At 49.0% G+C, this 27672-nt stretch overlaps 1 protein-coding gene across 2 annotated transcripts in view; it reads left to right on the top strand.

The window, feature by feature from the left end:
• Positions 1-27672, top strand: part of cadm2b (cell adhesion molecule 2b) — a 302946-nt gene that overhangs the window by 253352 nt on the left and 21922 nt on the right. Inside the window, exon 8 of one of the 2 annotated variants that reach the window (XM_063050208.1) lies at positions 25744-25866. The exons of the other annotated variant lie outside the window; for it this stretch is intronic. Coding sequence (XP_062906278.1) covers positions 25744-25866 — 123 coding nt within the window. The remainder of the gene's footprint in view (positions 1-25743; positions 25867-27672) is intronic. 2 annotated transcript variants of the gene reach the window in all.

Here is a 27672-nt window from a genome sequence, read left to right on the forward strand (position 1 = left end):
CTGAAAATATTTGAAATGCATTTCCTCGTCCATGTCTCTCGCGAAGAAATTCAACACAGTGGCATAGAAACCCCACCGCCAACTAGCGTTTTGGCGGTGAATTGCAGAGCGACACAGACACAACTACACATGCTCGCTATGGTGTAGGGCTACGCAAAAGTTTAAATTAGGCCTACGGTGTAGGCTACAGCATAGCCCATACACAGAAGTGTAAATCAGCCTTAAATAATAGCAACTACACTCACTCCTGCCCCGACACTCTTGAAATTCTGGCACACTGCTTGTGTCTTTCACAGTGAAGACTGATGCAGAATACCTTTTGTCAGCCATTACTTTATTCCTATTAGTACCTATCCAGTCTAATTTTCCAGCAGTCCACTATCTACCCTCGCCTCCCTCTTACTGTTTATATATCTGCAAAATGTTTTGGTATCTTCTTTTATCGTATTGGCTAGTTTACCTTCATATTTAATCTTTTCTCTCCTTTTTGACTATTCTACTTGCCTTCTGCTGGTGTTTAAAAGCGTCCCAATCCTCCAACTTCCCACTAATTTTTGCTCTATTATATGCCGTCTCTTTTCCTTTTCTGCAGTCTTTGACTTCCCCTGACAGTCACGGTTGCTCACCCTCCCTTTAGAATACTTCTTCATCTTTGGGATGTATCTATCCTGCACCATCTGAATCGCCCTCAGAAACCCCAGCTATTCCTATTCTGCCATCATCCCTGATAGTGTCTCCATGTGGCACAACCACGAGCTGCTTTAAAAAGCCATCTCGTAGGGATTCTACAAATTCCTTCTCTGAGATTCAGCAGCAACTGGATTTTTCCAATTTACCTGCACATTGAAATCCACCAAAAGTATTGTAAATTTCCTTTATTTTGTGTCTTTTCTATTTCCTGTTGAAATTTATATCCTACATCCTGGCTGCTGTTCAGGGGCTGTACATAACTCCCATCAGGGTCTTTTTACCCTTGCAGTTTCTCAACTCTACCTACAAGGATGCTGCATCTTCTGATCCTGTGTCACCTCTTTCTAAGAATTTGATTTCAATTTTTACCAAAAGAGCCACCCTACCCCCTCTGCCTACCTGGCTGACCTTGGAAGTTAAGCTCCCAACTATGATCTTCTTTTAGCCACAGCTCAGAGATGCCCACAACATTGTACCTGCCAATCTCTAACTGCACTACGAGATCATCTACCTATTCCACATACTGGGTGCATTGAAATATAACACCTTCAGTCCTGTATTCATCACTCTTTCTGATGTTACCCCCATGTTACACTTCAAGTCATTCCACTGACTGCAATTTTACCCTATCATCTGCCTGTCCTTCCTCACAGTCTCAATACACACTGCATCTATTTGTATACTGACTGTCCCAGCACTCACAGTCTAACTACACACTGTATCTACTTGTATACTGTCTGTCCCATCACTCACAGTCTCACTACACACTGTATCTACTTGTATACTGTCTGTCCCATCACTCACAGTCTCACTACACACTGTATCTACTTGTATACTGACTGTCCCATCACTCAGTCTCACTACACACTGTATCTACTTGTATACTGTCTGTCCCATCACTCACAGTCTCACTACACACTGTATCTACTTGTATACTGTCTGTCCCATCACTCACAGTCTGACTACACACTGTATCTACTTGTATACTGTCTGTCCCATCACTCACAATCTCACTACACACTGTATCTACTTGTATACTGACTGTCCCATCACTCACAGTCTCACTACACACTGTATCTACTTGTATACTGACTGTCCCATCACTCACAGTCTCACTACACACTGTATAGACTTGTATACTGACTGTCCCATCACTCACAGTCTCACTACACACTGTATCTACTTGTATACTGTCTGTCCCATCACTCACAGTCTCACTACACACTGTATAGACTTGTATACTGACTGTCCCATCACTCACAGTCTCACTACACACTGTATCTACTTGTATACTGACTGTCCCATCACTCAGTCTCACTACACACTGTATCTACTTGTATACTGTCTGTCCCATCACTCACAGTCTCACTACACACTGTATCTACTTGTATACTGTCTGTCCCATCACTCACAGTCTCACTACACACTGTATCTACTTGTATACTGTCTGTCCCATCACTCGCAGTCTCACTACACACTGTATCTACTTGTATACTGTCTGTCCCATCACTCACAGTCTCACTACACACTGTATAGACTTGTATACTGACTGTCCCATCACTCAGTCTCACTACACACTGTATCTACTTGTATACTGTCTGTCCCATCACTCACAGTCTCACTACACACTGTATCTACTTGTATACTGTCTGTCCCATCACTCACAGTCTCACTACACACTGTATCTACTTGTATACTGTCTGTCCCATCACTCACAGTCTCACTACACACTGTATAGACTTGTATACTGACTGTCCCATCACTCACAGTCTCACTACACACTGTATCTACTTGTATACTGACTGTCCCATCACTCACAGTCTCACTACACACTGTATAGACTTGTATACTGACTGTCCCATCACTCACAGTCTCACTACACACTGTATCTACTTGTATACTGTCTGTCCCATCACTCAGTCTCACTACACACTGTATAGACTTGTATACTGACTGTCCCATCACTCACAGTCTCACTACACACTGTATCTACTTGTATACTGACTGTCCCATCACTCACAGTCTCACTACACACTGTATATACTTTTTTACCAACAGCCAACAGCATCCCCTCTGCCTTTCAATAGAACGTGTATCATTGGACATTAAGCTCCCAGCTATAACCTTCTTAAAGCTGTGATTCAGTGATACCTACAACATCATACCTACAAATCTGCCACTGTGCTGCAAGTTCACGTACTTTATTCCATAGACTGTGCTCACTCAGATACAACACCTTCTGTCCTCTATTCACCTTTTTGTTTTTGTCTGCTGTTCATGCTGCAACTCATCCTGTGGACTGCCATTTTGCCCTGTCAGCAACCTCTCCTCACTACACATTGCCTCTGTTTGGAAACCAGCTACCTCATCTTCAGCACTATCATCCGCCTTTCCTACGATATTCTTGCATTAAAAGATACGCAGCTCAGGACACTGGTTGCACCATGCTCAACCGTTTAATTCCTAACTTTGTCTGAGGTCTTACCAACATCTGCTTCCACAATCTCTCTTTTGTTTTGGCACTCTGGTTCCCATCCCCCTGCAACTCCACCGTGTAGCTTTAACAAATCTTCCCGCCGGATATTCTTCCCTCTTCAGTCCAGGTGCAAACGGTCCCTTCTGTACAGGTCCCACCTTCCCTGGAAGAGAGCTCAATGATCCAGAAATCTTATGCCCTCCCTCCTACTCCAACTCCTTAGTCACGTGTTGAACTGTATAATCTCCCTAGTTCAGGCCTCAGTAGCACGTGGCATGGGTAGCAATCCTGAGGTCATAACCCTGGTGGTTGTGCTATTTAACTTATCACTTAACTCCCTGAACTCCCTATGCAGAACCTCGTCACTCATCCTACGCATGTCATTGGTACCTATATGGACCACGACTTCTGGCTGTTCACCCTCCTACTTAAGAATGCAGAGGACACAGTCTGAGATATCCTGGACCCTGGTGCTGGGGAGGCAACATACCACCTTCCTACTCATTAGGAGGCCCAACATTTCCTCCTCTTTGACCTATAAACATCCTAATGTATTTATACACTCAGCATTGATCTGCAAGTCCTCCATATCCTTTTCATTGATAAATAATGAAGCAAAGTATTCATTACCTCACTCACCTCTTCCTTGAGCGGTCCCACCCTCTCCCTCGTTATCCTTCTGCTCTTGTTGTATGAATAGAATGCCTTGGGATTCACCTGGATCCTACTTGCCAAGCTCTCCCTGGCCTCTCTAGTTCTTTCCTGGCTTCTTTATAATCCTCATGTGCTTCATTTGATCCTAACTTCTTTACCTAATTCATCACCTTTCTGGACATCCAAAGTTTCCATCCCCATCCTTCCTTCCACCCTTTCCTGTACTCTGTGCAGTTGGTTCTTAAACACCCTCCACATGCCTGTTGTGGACTTGCCAGAGAAAACGTGTTCCTGATTAACACTTTTAGTTCCTGCCTAATGCCATCATTATTTGCCCCACTCCAATTTAAAACTCTCCCGCAAGGACCATACCTATCCTCATCTACAGCTATCCTAAACGTTAAGGAATTGTATCCACTGTTCCCTAACTGTTCACCCACTGAAAGATCAGTCACTGTGAGGTTGTCCCTGATTACTCGTGCAAATCCCTCCCTTCTCTTACCTCCTCCTCTATCTTTTCTAAAACTTTGAAAACCTGGAACATTAATCACCCACTCCTGCCCCTCTCTCAACCAGGTTTCAGTAATGGCCACAACATCATAGCTCCATGTACTGATCCATGCTCTACGTTCATCATCCCTACCTATAATACTCCTAGTATCAAGATATACACATTTCAGACTATCCAACCCACCATAACCTATTATTTCCATAAGACCATAGGATATAGGAGCATAATTAGGCCATTTGGCCCAATTGTTCTGCTCTACCATTTCATCGTCGCTGATCCAATTTTCCTCTCAGCCCCAGTCTCCTGCCTTCTCCCTGTATCCCTTCATGCCCTGACCAATCAAGAATCTATCATCTTCGGCCTTAAACATACATAAAGAGTTTGCCTCCACAGCCGCCTGTGGCAAAGCATTCCACAGATTCACCGCTCCCTGTCTGATGAAATTCCTCTTCATCTCTATTCTAAAAGGACGCCCCCTCTATTCTGAAGCTGTGTCTTCTGGTCTTAAGCTCACCCAGTTAGGGAACATCCTCTCCACATCCACTATATCAAGGCTTCTCACCATTCTAAAAGTTTCAATGAGGTTACCCCTCATTCCTCTGAATTCTACCGAATACAGGCCCAGAGCCATCAAACATTCTTCATATGGCCACCCATTTAATCCTGGAACCGTTTTTGTGACCCTCCTTTGAACCTGAACAACACACACAAAATGCTGCAGGAACTCAGCAGGCCAGGCTGCATCTATGAAAAATAATATATTTGTCGCTTCGGGCCGAGACCCTTCGGCAGGACTGGAGGAAAAAAGATGAGGAGTAGATTAAAAAGATGGGGGAAGGGAGAGAGAAACAAGGTGATAGGTGAAACCGGGAGGGGGAGCAATGAAGTAAAGAGCTGGGTGGTTGTTTGGTGAAAGAGATACAGGGCTGGAGAAGGGGGAGTCCGATAGGAGAGAACAGAAGGCCATGGAAGAAAGAAAAGGGAGGGGGGAGGACCACCAGAGGGAGGTGATGAGGTGATGGGCAGGCAAGGGGGTAAGGGGGGGGGAGTAGAGAGACAGACAGACAGACACACACACACACACACACACAAGCGGATGAGGAATGGTGAAGGGGGGGCATTTCCAGAATTTCAAAAAAATCAATGTTCATGCCATCAGGTTGGAGGCTACCCAGATGGAATATCAGGTGTTGTTCCTCCAACCTGAGTGTGGCCTCATCGCGGCAGGAAAGGAGGCTATGGATTGACATATTGGAATGGGAATGGGAAGTGGAATTAAAATGGGTGGCCACTGGGAGATCCCACTTGTTCTGGCGGATGGAGCATAGATGCTTAGTGAAGTGGTCTCCCAATCTACGTTGGGTCTCACCGATATACAGGAGGCCACACCAGGAGCACTGGACACAGTAAATGACCGCAACAGACTCACAGGTGAAGTGTCGCCTCACCTGGAAGAATTGTTTAGGGTCCTGAATGGTGGTGAGGGAGGAGGTGTAGGGGCAGGTGCTGCACGCGTTCCACTTGCAGGGGTAAGTGCCAGGAGGGAGATCAGTGGAGAGGGGCAAATGGACAAGGGAGACACTTACGGAGTGATCCCTGTGAAAAGCAGAAACTGGGGCAGAGGGAAAGATGTGCTTGGTGGTGGGATCCCGTTGGAGGTGGCAGAAGTTCTGGAGAATTATGTGCTGGACCTGGAGGCTGGTGGGGTGGTAGGTGAGGACAAGAGGGACCCTGTCTCTAGTAGGGTGGCGGGAGGATGGGGTAAGAGCAGACATGTGTGAGATGGAAGCAATGCAGTGGGGGACAGTGATGCTGGTGGAGGAAGGGAAGGGAAGCCCATCTCCTTCGTTCTAAAATGAAAAGCCTCATCCTGTGAGTAGATGCGGTAGAGACAAAGGAACTGAGAGAAGGGGATGGTATTTTTACAAGTAACTGCATGGGAAGAGGTACAGTCCATGGGTTTGTACTAGACATTCGTAGGTAAGCTGTCTCCAGAGTTAGAGACGGTGAAATCGAGAAAGGGGAGGGAGGTGTTGGAAATGGGCCAGATAAATTTGCAGGCAGGGTGGAAGTTGGAGGCAAATTTGATGAAGTCGACAAGCTGGGCATGGGTGCAGGAAGCACCCTTTGAATACTCTTCAGTTTCAGTACATTTTTTCTAAGGAGCCCAAAACTGCTCACAGTACGCCAAGTGGAACCTCATCAGTGTTTTACATCCTTGCTTTTATATTCTATCCTCTTGAAATGAATGCTAACATTGCATTTGTCTTCCTCACCACAGACTCAACCTGCAAATTAACCTTCAGGGAATCCTGCACAAGGACTCCCAGGTCCCTTTGCCCCTCAGATTTCTGAATTTTCTCTCCATTTAGAAAATAGTCTGTCCTTTTATTTCTTCTATCAAGTGCACAACCATACACTTCCCAACACTCTATTCCATCTCCCATTTCTTTACCCGTTCTCCTAATTTGTCTAGGTCTTCTGAAGCCTCTCTACTTCCTCAAAACTACATGCTCCTCCACCTAACTTCATATCATCTGTAAACTTTGCATCAAAGCCATCAATTCCATTATCCAAATCATTAACATAACTTTAAAAGAAGCAGTCCCAACACAGACCCCTGTGGAACTCTACCAGTCACTGGCAACCAGCCAGAAAAGGCTCCCTTTATTCCCACTCTTTGCCTCCTGCCAATCAGCCACTGCTTTATCCATGGAGTCCTGCCGAAGGGTCTCGGCCCGAAACGTCGACTGTACTTTTTTCCATAGATGCTGCCTGGCCTGCTGAGTTCCTCCAGCATTTTGTGTGTTACTGCTTTATCCATGCTGGAATCTTTCCTGTGATACCATGGGCTCATTAAGCAGCCTCATGTGTGGCACCTTGTCAAAGGCCTTCTGAAAATCCAAGTACACAACATCTACCGATTCTCCTTTGTCTATCCTGTTTGTTATTTCTTAAAAGAATTCCAACAGATTTATTAGACAAGATTTTCCCTTGAGGAAACCATGCTGACTGTGGCCTATTTTATCATGTGCCTCCAAGTGCCATGAGCTCTCACCTTTAATAATTAACTCCCAACATCTTCCCAACCGTTGAGGTCAGAGTAATTGGCCTATAGTTTCCTTTCTTCTGCTTCTCTCCCTCCTTGAAGCGTGGAATGACATTTGTAATTTTCCGGTCTTCCAGAACCATCCCAAAACTAGAGATTCTTTAAGATCATTACTAATGCCTCCACGATCTCTTCAGCCGCCTCTTTCAGAATTGTGGTGTGTACACCGTCTGGTCCAGTTGACTTAACTACCTCCAGATCTTTCAGTTTTCCAGAACTTTCTTTCTAGTTATGGTAACTTCACACACTTCATGGCCCCTGACACCTGGAACTTCCACCATACTGCTAGTGTCTTCTACAGTGGAGACTGATGTAAAATATTTGTTCAGTTTGTCCACCATTTCATTGTCTCCCATCACTACCTCTCCAGCATCATTTCTCAGTGGTCCGATATCCACTCTCACCTCTCTTTTACACTTTATGTATCTGAAGAAACTTTTGGTACCCATGTTATTATTACTGGCTAGTTTATTTTCTCATTCGATTTTTACCTTCTTAATGATTTTTTTAGTTGCCTTCTGTTTGTATTGAAAAGCTTCCCAATCCTCTAACTTCCACTAATTTTTGCTCTATTATATGCCCTCTCTTTGGCTTTTATATTGGCTTTGATTTCTCATTAACCACGGCTCTGTCATCTTTCCTTTAGAATACTTCTTCCTCTTTGGGATGTATATATCCTGTGCCTTCCAAATTGCTTCCAGAAATTTCAGCCATTGCTGCTCTGCCATCATCCCTGCCAGTGTTCTTTTCCAACTGATTCTGGCTAACTCCTCTCCCATGCTTCTGTAATTCCTTTTACTTCACTGTAATACTGATACATCTGACTTTAGCTTCTCCTTTTCATACTTCAGCGTGAATTTGATCATATTATGATCACTTTACCCAAAGCATTCTTTTACCTTAAGCTCTCTAATCAATTCTGGTTCATAGCACAAAACCCAATCCAGAATAGCAGATCCCCTAGAGGGCTCAACCACGAGCTGTTCTAAAAATCCATCTCGTAGGCACTCTAGAAAACCCCGTCTTGTAATCCAACACCAACCTGATTTTCACAATCTACCTGCATATTGAAGTCCCCCATGACTATTGTAACATTGCCCTTTAGGTATGCATTTTCTATCTCCTGTTGTAATTTGTAGACCACATCCTTGCTAATAGAAACATAGAAACATAGAAAATAGGTGCAGGAGTAGGCCATTCGGCCCTTCGCGCCTGCACCGCCATTTATTATGATCATGGCTGATCATCCAACTCAGAACCCCGCCCCAGCCTTCCCTCCATACCCCCTGACCCCTGTAGCCACAAGGGCCATATCTAACTCCCTCTTAAACATAGCCAATGAACTGGCCTCAACAGTTTCCCGTGGCAGAGAATTCCACAGATTCACCACTCTCTGTGTGAAGAAGTTTTTCCTAATCTCGTTCCTAAAAGGCTTCCCCTCTATCCTCAAACTGTGGCCCCTCATTCTGGACTTCCCCAACATCGGGAACAATCTTCCTGCATCTAGCCTGTCCAATCCCTTTAGGATCTTATACGTTTCAATCAGATCCCCCCTCAATCTTCTAAATTCCAACGAGTACAAGCCCAGTTCATCCAGTCTTTCTTCATATGAAAGTCCTGCCATCCCAGGAATCAATCTGGTGAACCTTCTTTGTACTCCCTCTATGGCAAAGATGTCTTTCCTCAGGTTAGGGGACCAAAACTGCACACAATATGTTTGGGGTCTATATACAACTGCCATCAGGGTCTTTTTACCCTTGTGGTTCCTTATCTCTATCCACAATGATTCAACACCTTCCAACCCTATGGCACCTTTTTCTAATGATTTGATTTCATATTTTACCGATGGAGAAACGTCACCCCCTCTGCCTTCCTGTCTGTCCTTTCGATATGATGTGTATTTTGAGACGTTAAGCTCCCAGCTATAATCATCTTTTGGCCATGATTCAGTGATGCCTACAACATCGTACATGCCAATCTGCAACTGTGCTACAACTTCATCTATCTTATTCCGTATACAGCGCACATTCAAACATCCTCGGTCCTGTGTTCACCTTTTTCAATTTTGTCCACCATTTACATTGCAATTCATTCTGTTGACTCCAATTTTGTTCTGTCAGCAGTCTCTCTTCACTACACATTGCCTCTGTTTGTAAACCAGCTACCTCATCTTCAACACTATCTTTGCCTTTCCTACAATACTTCTTGCATTGAAATATACGGAGCTCAGGACACTAGTCACACCAAGCTCAACTTTCTGATTTAACTTTGTCTCACCAACATCTGCCTCCACAACAGAGTAACTGTTCTGGCGCTCTGATTCCCATCCCCCTGTAACTCTAGTTTAAATCCCACCGTGCAGCATTAACAAACCTTCCCACTAGGATATTAGTACCCTTCCAGTTCAGGTAGAAACTGTCCCTTCTGTACAGATCTCCACGTTCCCTGGATGAGAGCCCAGTGATACAATAATCTTATGCCCTCCCTCCTACACCAACTCCTTAGCCACATATTAAACTGTATAGTCTTCCTAGTTCTGGCCTCACTAGTATTTCAATTTTTCCTTTCAATACTTTCCCTGGATTCTACTTTCTGGTCTGATCCCTCCCTTACTGACCTGGAGATCCCCTCCGAAACTAGTTCAAACTCTCCTCAATAGCATCAGCAAAACTCCCAGCCAGGATATTTGTTCCTCTTCAGTTCTGGTGCAACCCATCCCTCTTGTACGTGTCACCCCCTTCCCCAGAAAAGGTTCCAGTGATCCAAGAACTCGAAACCCTGTACCCGCACCATCTCCTCAGCCACTTGTTCATCTGCGCTATTGCCCCAATCCTATCTGCACACAATAAGGAGCCCAAAACTGCACACAATACTCCAAGTGTGGCCTCACGAATACCTTATAGAGCCTCAACATCACAGGATCTTCAGCACTCTCCCACCTTCAAAAGTCTATCCCAAAAGCTCCACAGAGACCCCAAAAACATTTCAAGCCAAGTCCTTTCTTCAGTGCACTCAACAGGTCCTGATGAAGGGTCTCAGACTGAAGCATCAACTGTTTATTCTCCTCCGTAGATGCTGCCTGATCTGCTGAGTTCCTGCAGCATTTTGTATGTGTGTTGCTCTGAACGTTGTGCATCTGCAGAATCTCTAGTGGTATTGGAGGCAGCTGCCTTCTTGGTGCAGCTTTGCTGGATGGTGGGGTGGGTTGTGCTGGTGATGGAGCTGGCCGAGGTCGAGAGGTCCTCGATCCTTCAGCTCCACAGATAACTTGCCAGATTCTGGGTTCAATTGGTTCAGGTTCCTCTGTGGTTTAACTTCCCTGACAGATACCCTGAAGCAAGCAACCAGAAAACATCGAGGCCACACCAGCTTTCTTCAGGTTCAGTTCCGAACCAGAACCACCTGCTTGCTTGTCCATCACTCCTAGGCTATCAACACGAGCTCACCAAAGCCCTGTGTGCTAGGCCAGTGTTTCGAGTTATCCCAGGTGTAGCCCATTTTCTTGGTGTATTCTTCCTCTCCCAGAACCAAGTCCCAAATTGCTGTTTCTGCAGCTCTGGGTTCTTGCTAGCCTCTTGCCCAATCCTCCTCCTTTCACAGCCGAGTTTGGGACCGTCCGTAGCACAGTTAGAATCAGAAACTCAATCACAGAGCCACACAGTCAGAAAACTATGACACCAAAACAGGCCCTTTGGCCCATTCAGTCCGTGCTAAACCATTTAAACAGCCTAGCCCCATCTACCTGCACCCGCACCATCGCCCTCTCATCCACCTACTATCCAAACATCTCTTAAACGTTGAAATTGAAATCACACCCACCACTTTAACTGGCTGCTTATTCTACACTCTCACCACCCTCTGAGTGAAAAAAGTTCCCCTCATGTTCCTCTTAAGACATTTCACCTTTCACCCCTAACCAATGACATCTAATTCTAGTCTCACCCAATTTCAGTGGAAAAAGCTTGTTTGCATTTATCCTATCTATACTCCTCATAATTTTGTATACCTCTATCAAATCTCCCCTCAATCTTAAACAACAGGAATTCTGCAGATGCTGGAAATTCAAGCAACACACATAAAAGTTGCTGGTGAACGCAGCAGGCCAGGCAGCATCTCTAGGAAGAGGTGCAGTCGACGTTTCAGGCCGAGACCCTTCGTCAGGACCGACGAAGGGTCTCAGCCTGAAACGTCGACTGCACCTCTTCCTAGAGATGCTGCCTGGCCTGCTGCGTTCACCAGCAACTTTTATGCGTGTTGCTCCCCTCAATCTTGTATGTTCTAGGGAATTAAGTTCTAACCTATTCAATCTTCCCTTATAACTCAGGTCTGCCAGACTCGGCAACATCTTTGTAAATCTTCTCTGTACTCTTTCAACCTTATTTACATCTTTCCTGTAGGTAAGTGACCAAAGCTGCACACTATACTCCAAATTAGGCCTCACCAATGTTTTATACAACTTCAACATAACATCCCATCTCCTGTACTCGGTACATTGATTTATGAAGGCCAGTGTGCCAAAAGCTCTCTTTATGACCCTGTCAACCTGTGACACCACTTTCAATGATTTATGGACCCAGATCACTCTGTTCTACCACACTCTTCAGTGTCCTGTTGTTCACTGTGTTAGTCCGACCAAAGTGCATCACTTTGCACTTGTCTGCACTGAATTCCATCTGCCATTTTTCAGCATCCATGGAAATAAACAGTTGTTGTTTCAGGCCAAGGCCCATCTTCATTCACTTATATATCCGGTCCTTCTAGTACCTTTCAAACTTTCCCACAACCCATGTCGGGCTCACCAGCCTATAATTTCCTGGTTTATTCGTAGAGCCTTTCTTAAGCAACAGAACATCATTGGCTATCCTCCAATCCTCTGGAAACTCACTTGTTTGTAAGGATGATTTAAATATCTCTGCCAGGGCTCTGGCAGTTTCTGAACTTGCGTCTCGCAGGGTCCAAGGGAACACCTTGTCAGACTCTGGGGATTTGTCCACCCTGATCTGATTCAAGACAGCAAACACCTCCTCCTCTGTAATCTGTATAGGGTCCATGTCCTCACTGCTGCTTTGCCTCACATCTGTGTCCATCTCCCGAGTAAATACAGATGCAAAAAATCAAGATCTCCCCATGTCTTTTGGCTCCACACATGGATTACCATTCTGATCTTCCAGAGGACCAGTTTTGTCCCTTGCAATCGAATCCCTTGGGATTCTCCTTCACCTTGCCTACTGGAGCACCTTCATGCCTTCTTTCAGCCCTCCTGATTTATTTCTTAAGTGTTGCAATTCTTATACTTCAAAAGCACCTCATTTGTTCCCAACTCCTATACCTGCTTTGCACCTCCTTTTTTTTTTCCTAACCAGAGTCTTAATATCTCTTGAAAACCTTGGTCCTCTAAACCTGCTATCTTTACCTTTTAACATGAACAGCACATACAAACTTTGTACTCTCGAAATTTCACTTTGGAAAGCCTCCCAGAAAACAACCTGTCCAAATCTACATTTGCCACATCCTTTCTGATACGATCTCCAACTTAGAATCTCAATCCATGGACCAAACCTATCCTTGGCATAATTACCTTGAAACTAATGATATAAGGATCACTAGATGCAAAATGTTCCCCTACAGAAACTTCTGTCACCTGCCCTGTCTCCTTCACTAACAGCAGATCAAGTATCGCATGCTGTCTTATTGGGACTACTATGTGCGGATTAAGGAAACATTCCTAAACACACTTGAGAAGCTCTATCCTATCTAATCCTTTTACAGTATGGGATTCCTAGTCAACACCTGGAAAGTTAAAATCACCTGTAACAACCCTTATGTTTCTGTGATCTCTCCACAAATTTGTTCCTCTAAATCCCATAGACCGTTGGGTGTTAGTGATTTCAGAATCAGAATCAGGTTTATTATCACTGGCATGTGATGTGAAATTTGTTAACTTAGCAGCAGCAGTTCAATGCAATGCATAATCTAGAAGAGACAGTGATGCAGCCTGTCAGAATACTCTCTACGGTTCATCTTAAAGAAGTTTTTGAGTGTATTTGTTGACATGCCAAATCTCTTCAAACTCCTAATAAAGTATAGCCGCTGTCTTGCCTTCTTTATAACTACATCGATGTGTTGGGACCCGGTTAGATCTTGATACCCAGGAACTTGAAACTGCTCACTCTCTCCACTTCTGATCCCTCTATGAGGATTGGTATGTGCTCCTTCATCTTACCCTTCCTGAAGTCCACAATCAGCTCTTTCGTCTGACTGACGTTGAGTGCCAGGTTGTTGCTGCGACACTGCTCCACTAGTTGGCATATCTCACTCTTGTACGCCCTCTCGTCACCACCCGAGATTCTATCAACAATGGTTATCGTCAACAAATTTATAGATGGTATTTGAGCTATGCCTAGCCACACGGTCATGGGTATAGAGAGAGTAGAGCAGTGGGCTAAGCACACACCCCTGAGGTGTGCCAGTGTTGATCGTCAGCGAGGAGGAGATGTTATCACCAATCTGCATAGATTGTGGTGTTCCGGTTAGGGAGTCAAGGATCCAATTGCAGAGGGAGGTACAGAGGCCCAGATTCTGCAACGTCTCAATCAGGATTGTGGGAATGATGATATTAAATGCTGAGCTATAGTTGATGAACAGCATCCTGACAAAGGTGCTTGAGTTGTCCAGGTGGTCTGAAGCCGTGTGGAGAGCCATTGACCTATTGTGGCGATGGGCAAATTGCAATGGGTCCAGGTCCTTGCTGAGGCAGGAGTTCAGTCTAGTCACGACCAACCTTTCAAAGCATTTCATCACTGTAGATGTGAGTGCTACTGGGCGATAGTCATTTAGGTAGCCCACATTATTCTTCTTAGGCACTGGTATAATTGTTGCCTTTTTGAAGCAAGTGGGAACTTCCGCCCATTGCAGTGAGAAGTTGAAAATGTCCTTGAATACTCCCATCAGATGGTTGGCACAGGTATTCAGAACCTTACCAGGTACTCCATCAGGACCTTCCGCCTTGTGAGGATTCACTCTCATTAAAGACAGCCTAACATCGACCTCTGAGACAGAGATCACAGGGTCATCAGGTGCAGCAGGGATCTTCACAGCTGTAGTTGTGTTCTCCCTTTCAAACAGGCATAGAGGGCATTGAGTTCATCTGGTAGTGAAGCATCGCTGCCATTCATGGTATTGGGTTTCACTTTGTAGGAAGTAATGTCTTGCAGACCCTGCCAGAGTTGCCACACATCTGGTGTCGCCTCCAACTTCATTGGAAATTCTCTCTTCACCCTTGAAATAGCCCTACCCAAATCATATCTGGTATTCTGGTACAGGCCTGGGTCACCAGGCTTGAATGCCACAGATCTGGCCTTCAGCAGACGACGTACCTCCTGGTTCATCCACAGCTTTTGGTTTGGGAACGTACAGTAAATCTTTGTAGGCACACACTCATCCACACAGGTTTTAACATCAAGTTAATATCACTGGTATATTCTGCAGATGCTGAAAATTCAGTTAGTCCTGACGAAGGGTCTCGACCTGAAATGTCGACTGTACCTTTTCCTAGAGATGCTGCCTGGCCGGCTGCGTTCACCAGCAGCTTTGATGTGTGTCGCTGGTATATGTTGTGAAATTTGTTGTTTTGCAGCGGCAGTACATGATAATAAAAAACTATAAATTACAATAAGAAATATATACAGGATAAAAACATTAAACTAATTAAGTAGTGCAAAAAAAAAGTTTCATATCCATTCAGAAATCGGACGGCTGAGGGGAAGAAGCTGTTCCTGAAACGCTGAGTTCCTGTACCTCCTCCCTGATGGTAGCAATGAGAAGAGGGTATGAACTGGGTGATGGGGGTCCTTAATGATGAATTTGATCGTGGCGTTTGTTTTCTGTGCAAGGTCTGGTCCCAGGCGGGTGCTGGGAACCCAGAAGGATGAATCAATTGCCATTCCGCAACTCATCCAGCAGTAATAGTGATTCTGAGCCGCCGTGTCACCGCTCAGTAACAGAGACAAACGACCGGCGTGCTGGAGTAGGCAGACATGAAGGGTTCATTAATCTCACTCGTGAAAGGGCAGCGATTTCAGAGAGTTTGGTGTCACAGCCTGGCAGCCATGCTCCACTTGCTGTGCTTGATCATCAGACACACTCATCTCATGAGCGAATGCTCCCGTGTACCTCTGTATTACTCACCTACCCCACACCTAAAAACACAGGAAACCTACAGCACAATACAGGCCCTTCGACCCACAAAGCTGTGCCAAACATGTACTTACTTTAGAAATTACCTGTGGTTACCCATAGCCCTCTATTTTTCTAAGCTCCATGTACCTGTCCAGGAGTCTCTTAAAGGACCCTATTGTATCCACCTCTTCTATCGTCACCGGCAGCCCGTTCCACTCACTCACCACACTCTGCGTAAAAAACTTACCCCTAAAATCTCCTCTGTACCTACTTCCAAGCACCTTAAAACTGTGTCCTCTCTTGTTAGCCATTTCAGCCCTTAGAAAATGTCATAAGGTGGTGGCTGGGAACAGATCCAAGTGCAAGACACAGACACTGAAGTACCAGGGACAGGACTAGGATACAGGCTGAGGGCAAGGACATGGACAGGAAAACCAGGAATCTGGACAAGAGAGCTAGGAGCCCGGGCTTGGACTCCGAGCCAGAGACTGGACAAGGACCCAGAACCTGGGTCTTGCCTCTGGCTCGGACCCCAGAACTAGGCAAGGATGAGGCTTGGCAGGCAGGCAGGACGAGGCTGGAGTCTTCAGGCTTGAGGCTAGGCAAGAGACGAGGCGAGGCTTGGCAGAAGGCTGGGGGCAGGAGACTTGAGGCGAGGCTGGAAGCAGGAGACTGGAGACTTGAGGTGAGGCTAGAGGCAGGAGACTTGAGGCGAGGCTGGAGGCTGGAGGCAGGAGACTTGAGGCGAGGCTGGAGGCAGGAGACTTGAGGCGGGGCTTGGCAGGCTCCACCTGGGCAGGGCGCGGTACTCCTGGGCAGGGCGCGGTTCACCACCCGACAGAGGCAAGGGACAGGAAGGGACAGAACCAACCGCAGGTAATGGCAAGACGACCTGGCTTACCCGACAGAGGCAAGGGACAGAAAGGGAGCTAGGTACGGGGTGGCTCCAGGACAAGACTGCAGGCGAGACAAGGCGAGAGTTACCAGCAAGACAAGGCAAGGCTTCAAGCAAGGCAAGGTGAGACGAGAACTTCAGGCGAGGCGAGAGTTACCAGCAAGACAAGACAGGGTTTCAGGCGAGGAAACAGAAGGCAGAGGAAGGGATACAAGGAGTAAGGACAAGAACAATCCAGCAGCCACGCCGGGTCTCTTGAGGTATTTATGCAGCCAGCCCCAATGAGAATCAGCTGCCTTAATTAGTGCTCAACAGGAACAGAAACAGGGTAGACAGGAAAACCTGGAGCAAGGGTCGATGGACCGAACCGTGAACCGGAATACAGTCTTCACAGACCGGACCATGACAGAAAAAGTCTCTGACTATCCACACGATCAATGCATCTCATCATTTTATACACCTCTATCAGGTCACCTCTCATCCTCCGTCACTCCACGGAGAAAAGGCCAAGTTCACTCAACCTATTCTCATAGGCATGCTCCCCAATCCAGGCAACATCCTTGTAAATCTCCTCTGCACCCTTTCTATGGTTTCCACATCCTTCCTGTAGTGAGGTGACCAGAAATGAGCACAGTACTCCAAGTGGGGTCTGACTGGGGTCCCATAGAGCTGTAACATTACCTCTCGGTTCCTGAACTCAATCCTACGATTGATGAAGGCCAATGCACCGTATACCTTCTTAATCACAGAGTTAACCTGCGCAGCAGCTTTGAGTGTCCTAAGGACTTGGGCCCCAAGATCCCTCTGATCCTCCACACTGCCAAAGAGTCTTATCATTAATGCTATGTTCTGCCATCATATTTGACCTACCAAAATGCACCAGTTTACACTTATCTGGGTTGAACTCCATCTGCCACTTCTCAGCCCAGTTTTGCATCCTATCAATGTCCCGCTGTAACCTCTGACAACCCTCCACGTTGTGCACAACACTTCCAACCTTTGTGTTTACTAACCCAACCGTCCACTTCCTCATCCAGGTCATTTATAAAAATCACGAAGAGAAGGGTCCCAGAACAGAGCCCTGAGGCACACCACTGGTCACCGACCTCCATGCAGAATATGACCCTTCTACAACCACTCTTTGCCTTCTGTGGGCAAGCCAGTTCTGGATCCACAAAGCAATGTTCCCTTGGATCTCATGCCTTCTTACTTTCTCATTAATAAAATATATCTATCTATCTATTAAGCCTGGCATGAGGTATCTTATCAAATGCCTTGCTGAAATCCATATACACTACATTTACTGCTCTTCCTTCATCAATGTGTTTAGTCACATCCTCAAAAAATTCAATCAGGCTCGTAAGGCACAACCTGCCTTTGACAAAGCCATGCTGACTATTCCTAATCATGCTATGCCTCTCCAAATGTTCATAAATCCTGCCTGTCAGGATCTTCTCCATCAACTTACCAACCACTGAAGTAAAACTCACTGGTCTATAATTTCCTGGGCTATCTCTACTCCCTTTCTTGAATAAGGGAACAATATCCGCAACCCTCCAGTCCTCCGGAACCTCTCCCGTCCTCATTGATGATGCAAAGATCATCACCAGAGGCTCAGCAATCTCCTCCCTCGCTTCCCACAGTATTCTGGGGTACATCTCATCTGGTCCCGGTGACTTATCCAACTTGATGCTTTCCAAAAGCTCCAGCACATCCTTCATTTCACTGCACCCACCCGACACCCAGCGTACCCCACAGCAGCCAGAGCACCGTCCAGCGGTGCAGGATCACCCTGCCCGGATGAGGCCAGACCTTACACACTCCGCAGTTCCCGGTAAGAGCCGGATAGATCCCTCGGAACGGCATGGCTGATGCTGTCCGCCGGGATCCGCGTGCCCTCCTGCAGGCAGCGTCCCCTGCAGAGAAAATGCGTCGCCAGTGCGTGCCACCTCGGAGGGTGGTCACAGTACAGGTATCTCTGCGGGGTCCCCTGTGGAGAAAGCACATTGCCTACGTGTGCGATCTCGGAGTCTGGTCACAGTACAGGTATCTCTGCAGGGTCCTGAGGCGGGGAAAGCGCATTGCCTACGTGTGAGATCTCAGAGGGTGGTCACAGTACAGGTATCTCTGCAGGGTCCTGAGGCGGAGAGCCGCCAAATGAGAGCGCTCTCGCATCAATGACTGGCCGCACTCCACGGTCAGAAAACTCAGGACCGCTGCGGAATCAGAATCAGAACCCAATGCCTCCTGTTTCCCCAGAAGTCTACCAGCCTGTTCTGGGTCCTGGACACGAACACCATTGGGGGGGGGGGGGGATCAATGCAGACAGGCAGTACCACACCATGGAGGCGACCAGCTGATTGATCTCTAAAGCCCTCCCCCGCTACGAGATCGTACGAAGGAGGCCCGACCAGCTCCCCAGCCGGACAGAGATCTTCGTCTCCAACTCCCACCAGTTCGCCGACCAGGTCTCCTCCGTCGAGCTCATGTAGACCCCAAGAAGAGGAGGTGCATGGTGCTCCACGCAAATCGCTTCAATCCCTCCGGGAGTCCGCCTGCCAGTGACCTACCAAGAGGTCCACACTTTCTCCCCGTTGACCCTTGCAGCCGAGAAGACCCGCTGACAGTCTCGCATCCTCTGCAAGTCAACCGGGTCGGTGACCATAAGGAGAACGTCGTTGGCGTAAGCCGACAGGACGACCTCCATGTCTGGTTCGCGCAGAACCGAACCCGTTAACTTCCTGAGGAGAAGGCACAGGAATGGCTCCACACAGACCGAGTGCAGCTTCCCTGACACGGGGCACCCCTGGCACAGCCCCCTCCCAAAGCACAAGGGCGCTGTCAAAGACCCGTTCACCTTAACTCGGCGCTCCGCGGCGGTGTGCAGCAGTCGGACACGGCCAAGCCCAAACTCTCACAGAGTCCCAAAAGCGTACTTGTGGTCAACCCTATCGAATGCCTTCTCTTCGTCGAGGGAGAGAACGGCGACTGACAGACAAATCCCAGCACAGGTAGATCAGATCCTGGACAAGGTGGGTTTTGTCCTGGATCAAGTGCCCCCAGACTGTGTGGTGAGGATGGACCACTTCCACCAGATGATTGGCCACCGCCCAGGCAGAACCCTTGTACTCCACACTGAGGAGAGATACCGGGCGCCAATTCCACAGGCAATGGAAATTCCCCCTTCTTTGGCAGAAAGGCTACAACTGCCCTGCGTCGAGAGGGGCATCTCACCTGTCACCATGTTTTCCCACAATACCCCTGCATAATCAGCTCCTTGGATGGCCCAGATAGCCTGGAGAAATTGGACCGTCAACCCATCTCGACCCGGGGACTTGGTTCTCTGCAGCTGGACGAGGGCACTGGTCAGCACCACTAAAGGCAATGGTGCATCAAGCCGATCAGCAGCCCCAGGGCTGACCCTCGGCAAGTCCTCCCACAGAGCCCTGTGTGTATCCTCACTGCACGCGTCCGGCGAGAAGAGAGCCTCGTAAAAGGAATGAACTTCTGCCACAATTCTCGCCGGATCCATGACAAAGGAGCCATCCTCTGCCAGTATCTCCACGAGCTGCCCGCAGACACCACCCCCCCCCCCCGAGAGAGAGGAGGAGAAGGGCGAGGTGTGGTTCAGATCCTGCAGCATCTGGACCCGCGGCCTCACATAAGCACCTCGGGACCTCTCGGCTGCAGGTGCCTCAGCGCCTCCTTCCTCCGCTGGTACTCATCCCAGAGGGCCTGGTCCCCAGCCAGGACTCCAGGTCGACCAGCTCCTTCTCGAGCCGATCGATCTGGGACATCCGCCATTTGGTTGACCCGCGTGCGTATTTCTGGCAGAACAGTCAGATGTGAGCCTTGCCCACCTTCCATTCCCCCGTTCTTCCTCCCAGCTCCTTCAAAACTGATGGAGTGAATCCGGGAACCAGCCGCCCTCCAGCAGCCCGTTGTTGAAATGCCAGTACGTGGGCACCACTCGTGCGGGTAGCCCATTCAGCCCCGCCCACACCGGGTGGTGGTCCGAGCATGCGACCAGCCGCATGGAGGCAACCGACACCCAGGAGGCGTGGGCCCTAGAGATGTAGATTGGTCGATCTGCGAGCCTCCAGCCCCTCGGTGCCTCGAGAAAGCTCCGCTAGATATCAACCAGGTCCGATGACACAACGTCCCGGAGCATTCTTGCCAATGCCCAGCTACACTGAGGGCTGGTGCGATCCCCTTCCTCGAGGGTGCAGTTAAAATCACCCCCATGATAATGCACTCACTATGATCTATCAACCCCAGCAATGCAGACCACGCTCGGAACAGGCGCGCCTGCATCAGGCCGCACTCAGAGCTGTACACATTGACAAGTGCATTGCTACGCCGTCCTGACTCACAGCGAGGTGAAGTAGACGGCCTGACACGGGTTCTTGGACTTTACCCCTATCCCGGGGTGGAAAAAAGGGGACCAACTAGATGACCTCTCTGCTGGAGGTGACTCATGCAGACCCCGCACCCCCCCCAGAGCCCCTGGACGATGGAGCTGAGCTCCCCTTCTAGCCCTCTCCCATCTTCGTCCTACAACCATTCTCCAGCTGCCTCTTAAACTGACAATGCTCCTCACGGTTCACCTCAGTTGCCCTTCACTTCTTCTGGAGGATGGTGCAGATTGACTGGATGACACCTCCCAGACCCAACGAGTGATCAGTGGCCAACTGGGCCTTGAAAGGTTTCCTCCAATAATCTCGCATGAACTGCCGGATCTCCAAGGGAACGTGCTGGCGCTTTCTCCAATGACGAGAACATGCCAGCGATCTCTCCAATGACGGGTCGTGCTGGAGATCCCTCCAATGACGGGGACGTGCCGGAGATCTCTCCAATGACGGGAACGTGCGGGAGATCTCTCCAATGACGGGGACGTGCTGGAGATCTCTCCAATGACGGGAACGTGCGGGAGATCTCTCCAATGACGGGAACGTGCGGGAGATCTCTCCAATGACGGGAACGTGCGGGAGATCTCTCCAATGACGGGGACGTGCTGGAGATCTCTCCAATGACGGGAACGTGCGGGAGATCTCTCCAATGACAGGGACGTGTTGGCGATCTCTCCAATGACGGGAACGTGCTGGCGATCTCTCCAATGACCGGAACGTGCTGACGCTCTCTCCAATGATGAGAACGTGCTGACGCTCTCTCCAATGATGAGAACGTGCTGACGCTCTCTCCAATGACCGGAATATGATGGCGATCTCTCCAATGACGGGAACGTGCTGGCGATCTCTCCAATGACCGGAACGTGCTGACGCTCTCTCCAATGATGAGAACGTGCTGACGCTCTCTCCAATGATGAGAACGTGCTGACGCTCTCTCCAATGACCGGAACGTGCTGGCGCTGTCTCCGATGACAAGAACGTGCTGACGCTCTCTCCAATGACCGGAATATGATGGCGATGATGGCGATCTCTCCAATGACGGGAACGTGCTGGCGATCTCTCCAATGACCGGAACGTGCTGGCGATCTCCAATGACGGGAACGTGCCAGCAATCACTCCGATGACGAGAACGTGCTGGCGATCTCTCCAATGACGGCAACATGCCAGCGATCTCTCCGATGACGGGAATGTGCTGGCGATCTCTCCAATGACGGCAACATGCCAGCGATCTCTCCAATGACGGGAACGTGCTGGCGATCTCTCCAATGACGGGAACGTGCTGGCGATCTCTCCAATGACGGCAACATGCCAGCGATCTCTCCAATGACGGGAACGTGCTGGCGATCTCCAATGACGGGAATGTGCTGGCGATCTCTCCAATGACGGCAACATGCCAGCGATCTCTCCAATGACGGGAACGTGCTGGCGATCTCCAATGACGGGAATGTGCTGGCGATCTCTCCAATGACGGCAACATGCCAGCGATCTCTCCAATGACGGGAACGTGCTGGCGATCTCCAATGACGGGAACGTGCTGGCGATCTCTCCAATGACGGCAACATGCCAGCGATCTCTCCAATGACGGGAACGTGCTGGCGATCTCTCCAATGACGGGAACGTGCTGGCGATCTCTCCAATGACGGCAACATGCCAGCGATCTCTCCGATGACGGGAATGTGCCGGCGATCTCTCCAATGACGGCAACGTGCCAGCGATCTCTCCAATGACGGCAACGTGCTGGCGATCTCCAATGACGGGAACGTGCTGGCGATCTCCAATGACGGGAACGTGCCGGCGATCTCTCCAATGACGGGAACGTGCCGGAGATCTCTCCAATGACGGGAACGTGCCGGCGATCTCTCCAATGACGGGAACGTGCCGGCGATCTCTCCAATGACGGGAACGTGCCGGCGATCTCTCCAATGACGGCAACGTGCCAGCGATCTCTCCAATGACGGCAACGTGCTGGCGATCTCCAATGACGGGAACGTGCTGGCGATCTCTCCAATGACGGCAACGTGCCAGCGATCTCTCCAATGACGGGGACGTGCCGGAGATCTCTCCAATGACGGGGACGTGCCGGAGATCTCTCCAATGACGGGGACGTGCCGGAGATCTCTCCAATGACGGGGACGTGCTGGAGATCTCCAATGACGGGAACGTGCGGGAGATCTCTCCAATGACGGGAACGTGCTGGCAATCTCTCCAATGACGGGGACGTGCTGGAGATCTCTCCAATGACGGGGACGTGCCGGAGATCTCTCCAATGACGGGAACGTGCTGGCAATCTCTCTAATGACGGGGACGTGCTGGCGATCTCCAATGACGGGAACGTGCTGGCAATCTCTCTAATGACGGGGACGTGCTGGAGATCTCTCCAATGACGGGGACGTGCTGGAGATCTCTCCAATGACGGGGACGTGCTGGAGATCTCTCCAATGATGAGAACGTGTTTGCTACAGCTAGAAGGAGGCGAAACTGGGGAGCAGCAGAACGGAAGCACATCCACTCGGGCAACTGCCGCTGCATGGGCTTGTAGCAGCACAGTGGGCCGAATGGGCCAGCTGTCTGTTCTCACCTGTGCACCCTGACTCTCACGTTCCCTCAGCCCTTTCTCCTACCCCGGCTAGAGAAAGGGGTCTCCGACCATAGGACATGGGAGCAGCATTAGGCCATTCAGTCCATGAAGTCTACTCCACATTCCATCATGGCTGATTTATTATCCCTCTCAACCCCATTCTCCTGCCTACTCTCCATAACCTTTGATGCCCCGCCTAATCAAAAAACTATCAAACTCTACTTTAAATATACCCAATGATTTGTCCTCCACAGCTGTCTGTGGCAATGAAGACCACAGATTCTCCACCCTCTGGCTAAAGATATTCCTCCTCATCTCTGTTCTAAATGGATAGCCTTGTATCACAGGTCACAGTTTGAGGATAAAGGGGAAGCCTTTTAGGACTGAGATGAGGAAAAACTTCTTCACACAGAGAGTGGTGAATCTGTGGAATTCTCTGCCACAGGAAACAGCTGAGGCCGGTTCATTGGCTATATTTAAGAGGGAGTTAGATATGGCCCTTGTGGCTACGGGGATCAGGGAGTATGGAGAGAAGGCTGGTGCAGGGTTCTGAGTTGGATGATCAGCCATGATCATAATAAATGGCGGTGCAGGCTCGAAGGGCCGAATGGCCTACTCCTGCACCTATTTTCTATGTTTCTATGTTTCTATTCTGAGACTGTGTCCTCTAGTCTGAGGCTCATTCACTTTCAGAAACATCCTTTCCACCTCCACTATTGAGGCCTTTCAATATTCGATAGGCTTCAATCCCCCTTGGACCTCCTCTGGACCCTCTCCAATGCCAGAACATCTTTTCTTCGATAAGAGGCCCAGATCTGCTCACAATACTCCAAGTACGGTCTGACCAGTGCCTGATAAAGCCTCAGCATCACATCCTTGCATAGTCCTCTGGAAAAGAATACTCCCCATCAGTTCTGACCGATGAATTCGCCGACTAGTTTGTATCAGGTTGAAGTTAACACTATCTGGTGCTGCTAAACAGGTAAGCCAGGCTTCTCCCACCCAGACACCCCTCCATCCCTGCAACAACTTGAGGTGATCGACACACTGCTGACTCAGTGCCTGAACCAAACCGAAGTTCAAGTTCAAGGTCAGTTTGTTGCCATTCAACCGTACACATGTACTGCCAAATGAAACAAGACCAAGGTACACAACATAGAAACATAGAAACATAGAAAATAGGTGCAGGAGTAGGCCGTTCGGCCCTTCGAGCCTGCACCGCCATTCAGTATGATCATGGCTGATCATCCAACTCAGAACCCTGTACCAGCCTTCCCTCCATACCCCCTGACCCCCGTAGCCACAAGGGCCATATCTAACTCCCTCTTAAATATAACCAATGAACTACACATAACTCACACACACAACGCATGAAGTAATGTCACCACTGGTAAATTCACGCAGTAAGGTACATTTACGACACATTAAAAAGTAAGCATTATAATGCTACTACATGATGAGACCTGGATGTTGGCAAGGAGTTCAGTAGAATTAGGCTTGGGGGAGGAAGCAGTTTCCCATCCTGACAGACCTGGTCCTGATACTATAGAACATAGAACATAGAAAAGTACAGCACAGTACAGGCCCTTCAGCCCACAATGTTGTGCCAACCCTCAAACCCTCCTGCTTGATGCTAGGGGTCCGTGCTCCACTTTGAATTCCTCCGGACCCACATTTGGATATGATCAATGAGGGTTCTGGGAACTATGTACCTATCCTCCTGCAACCACATCTCCACCCCACAGCCCCCTCCAAAGAGGCCCATCCTCCCCACGACAACGTTTCTCAGACTCCTGGTGGAATAGGCCCCACAGCATCCACCCAGCCTCACTCTCCACACTCGCAGAGACATCCCACCTCTCCCCACCCAATGCGCCCCACTCCTCCCCCTGAAAATCTTGTCCCCCAGAAAAGAAAGGAAAAGGAAGAGAGTTGGACACCTTCCTCTGAGGAGCGGCCCGGATTTTGCTTGTGGTGGCAGCCTCCCTTCCTGCAGGTTGCCAGGAACTGGAGAGGATGGAACACCCAGGGGTGCTGCCAGTGCCTAGTTGACATCCCAACAGTTCTGTTTAGCTCTGGTGGTCGGTGTTTGTTGCACCATGATGTCTGCGTGTGCTTTGTGATGATTATTTAGCGCTTTGACCGTTCCATGTCGCATGATCTCGGAGATTGATTTTCATTCCATGTTTGCGTTTTGGTCTGTTTAAGCCGTAATTTTTTTTTTCTCTCTTCCCACCAACCAGATGCTCCCATCATCCTGTCTCCCACCATCAACATTCCTTCCTCCCGTCCCGTTAGGACAGGGGCAACCCCTGTCACCATAGCAACCAGCACCATCAAACCTGGCAAAGGTTCCGGGGCCCGAGGTACAGTACAAAGCCTCCATTACTCTACCAACTAGTTGCTGAACTTAGCCGACAGCCGTTAGTTCAGTAGATGCTTTCTTAGTCTGCTTTTTCTTATTATAAGTTCGTTTCTGGAAACTGGTTGGTGGTTGAGGTGCTGGGGAGGGAGGTGAGGTGTATCATGGGTCAGAGTGGATGAAGGGTGGGGGTCTTCTTCTTAGCTTACCACCCATCCTGGGGCATTCGGCGCTGATGGCAGCTTACCAGAGTCCTCTGTCCTGGGACAGACTTTCAAGTTGTCCCCAGGTCTAGCCCATCGAAGATCCTACCTCTCCCAGGGCTGAGGTCTTTGGGGTTTCTGTTGGCATTTCTCTATCTCTGGGCTTTTACGGGATGGGGTTGCTAGCCCCATGTCCGACCCTTCTCCTTACACAGCAGGGCTTGGGAATACTCCTGGCAGAGTTGGTGAGGGGTCTACCAACCAGCCTTTACATCCCAGGTGAGCAAGGTAAGACCAAAGCATCGAATTCCTGGACAGGGGAACAGGCCATAGGAGGGGTAAATTGTTGAAGAATGTATTCCTTCAGTCCCTTGCACCCCCTCCCCCTTCCCAGAGAGTAGTTGAATCTACTCTCTAAAAGTTCCTGTTACTGCTCAGGTCTGGATGGTCCCCAAACAGGCAGGCATGTGGCATGTGGTGTTGACACCACAGGTAGTTTGAGCAGACCCATCCCCTGGGTCAGCCCCTTCACCTGCCTGTTGATCCCCCCCCTCCACTGGAGGGCTTTGGGTCTGGGGAAGCAGATAGATGTGCAGCATCGAGTTGCTGAAGATGACTACACCTGGTTACCCCTCATGGCAGCAGAGGGATAGAGGAGGCGCCGTCATGGGGCTACCTAGTTAAACAATCTAGGTGACCGATGCATTAGTTATCATCACCAGATGGTGATCTTCATGTCACCACAAGACCTAGAGCAAAATCAGGCCATTCAGCCCATCGAGTCTGCTCTACCATTCCATCATGGCTGATCTATTATCCCTCTTAACCCCATTGCCCTGCCTTCTCCCCATAGCCTTTGACCCCCTGATTAATCAAGAACCTATCAGCCTCCACCTTAAATATATCCAGTGACTTGGCCTTCTCAGCTGTCTGTGGCAATGAATTGCACAGATTCACTACTCTCTGGATAAAGAAATTCCTGCTCATCTCCGTTCTAAAAGGACAGTCTTGTATTCTGTGGCTGTGCCTTGTATCCTGAGTCCCTGCCACACAGGAAACATCCCCTCCACTTTTACGAGGCCTTTCACCTTCCACCATGTGAGACGTGCACTAGCTTTGGGGTTAGGGCAGGAAAGGTCCTGTAGTAGCGGGAGAGAATCAACCTCGCTAGAAACAGTGAGACAGCCAGTCATGCACAGCCAATTTTGGGACCATACTGTGCAGATACACCCCTCGGCGCTCTGAAACATTCGAGGGAGGGTAGGCAGTGCGGTAGGATGTGGAGGAGCGCCAGTCGGACTTTCTCGGGGGGGAGATGTAGGGGTGCTTGGGCAGGTAGTACTAAGATGAGCATTACCTGGTTTGGGTGTGCTGAGCTGGGGGGGCGGGGGGGTAGAGTGGCTGCTGACCGAGGTTCTTCACTCACCACTCAGTATCTGGGGGTGGTAGGGAATCCCAGGCAGAACAGGTCACCTCAGGTGGAAGGATTTGGCTGGGGTGTCCCAGCCAGGCAATGGACCCAGGTGATGGTGGGAGGTGTTCATTTGTTGAGAGGGGGGCCAGCAACCACGGAGGGAGCCCACCTCACAGTGCAGTCAGGGAGTGTC

Source organism: Mobula hypostoma, chromosome 6, assembly GCF_963921235.1.
Source record: "Mobula hypostoma chromosome 6, sMobHyp1.1, whole genome shotgun sequence".
NCBI lineage: Eukaryota > Metazoa > Chordata > Chondrichthyes > Myliobatiformes > Myliobatidae > Mobula > Mobula hypostoma.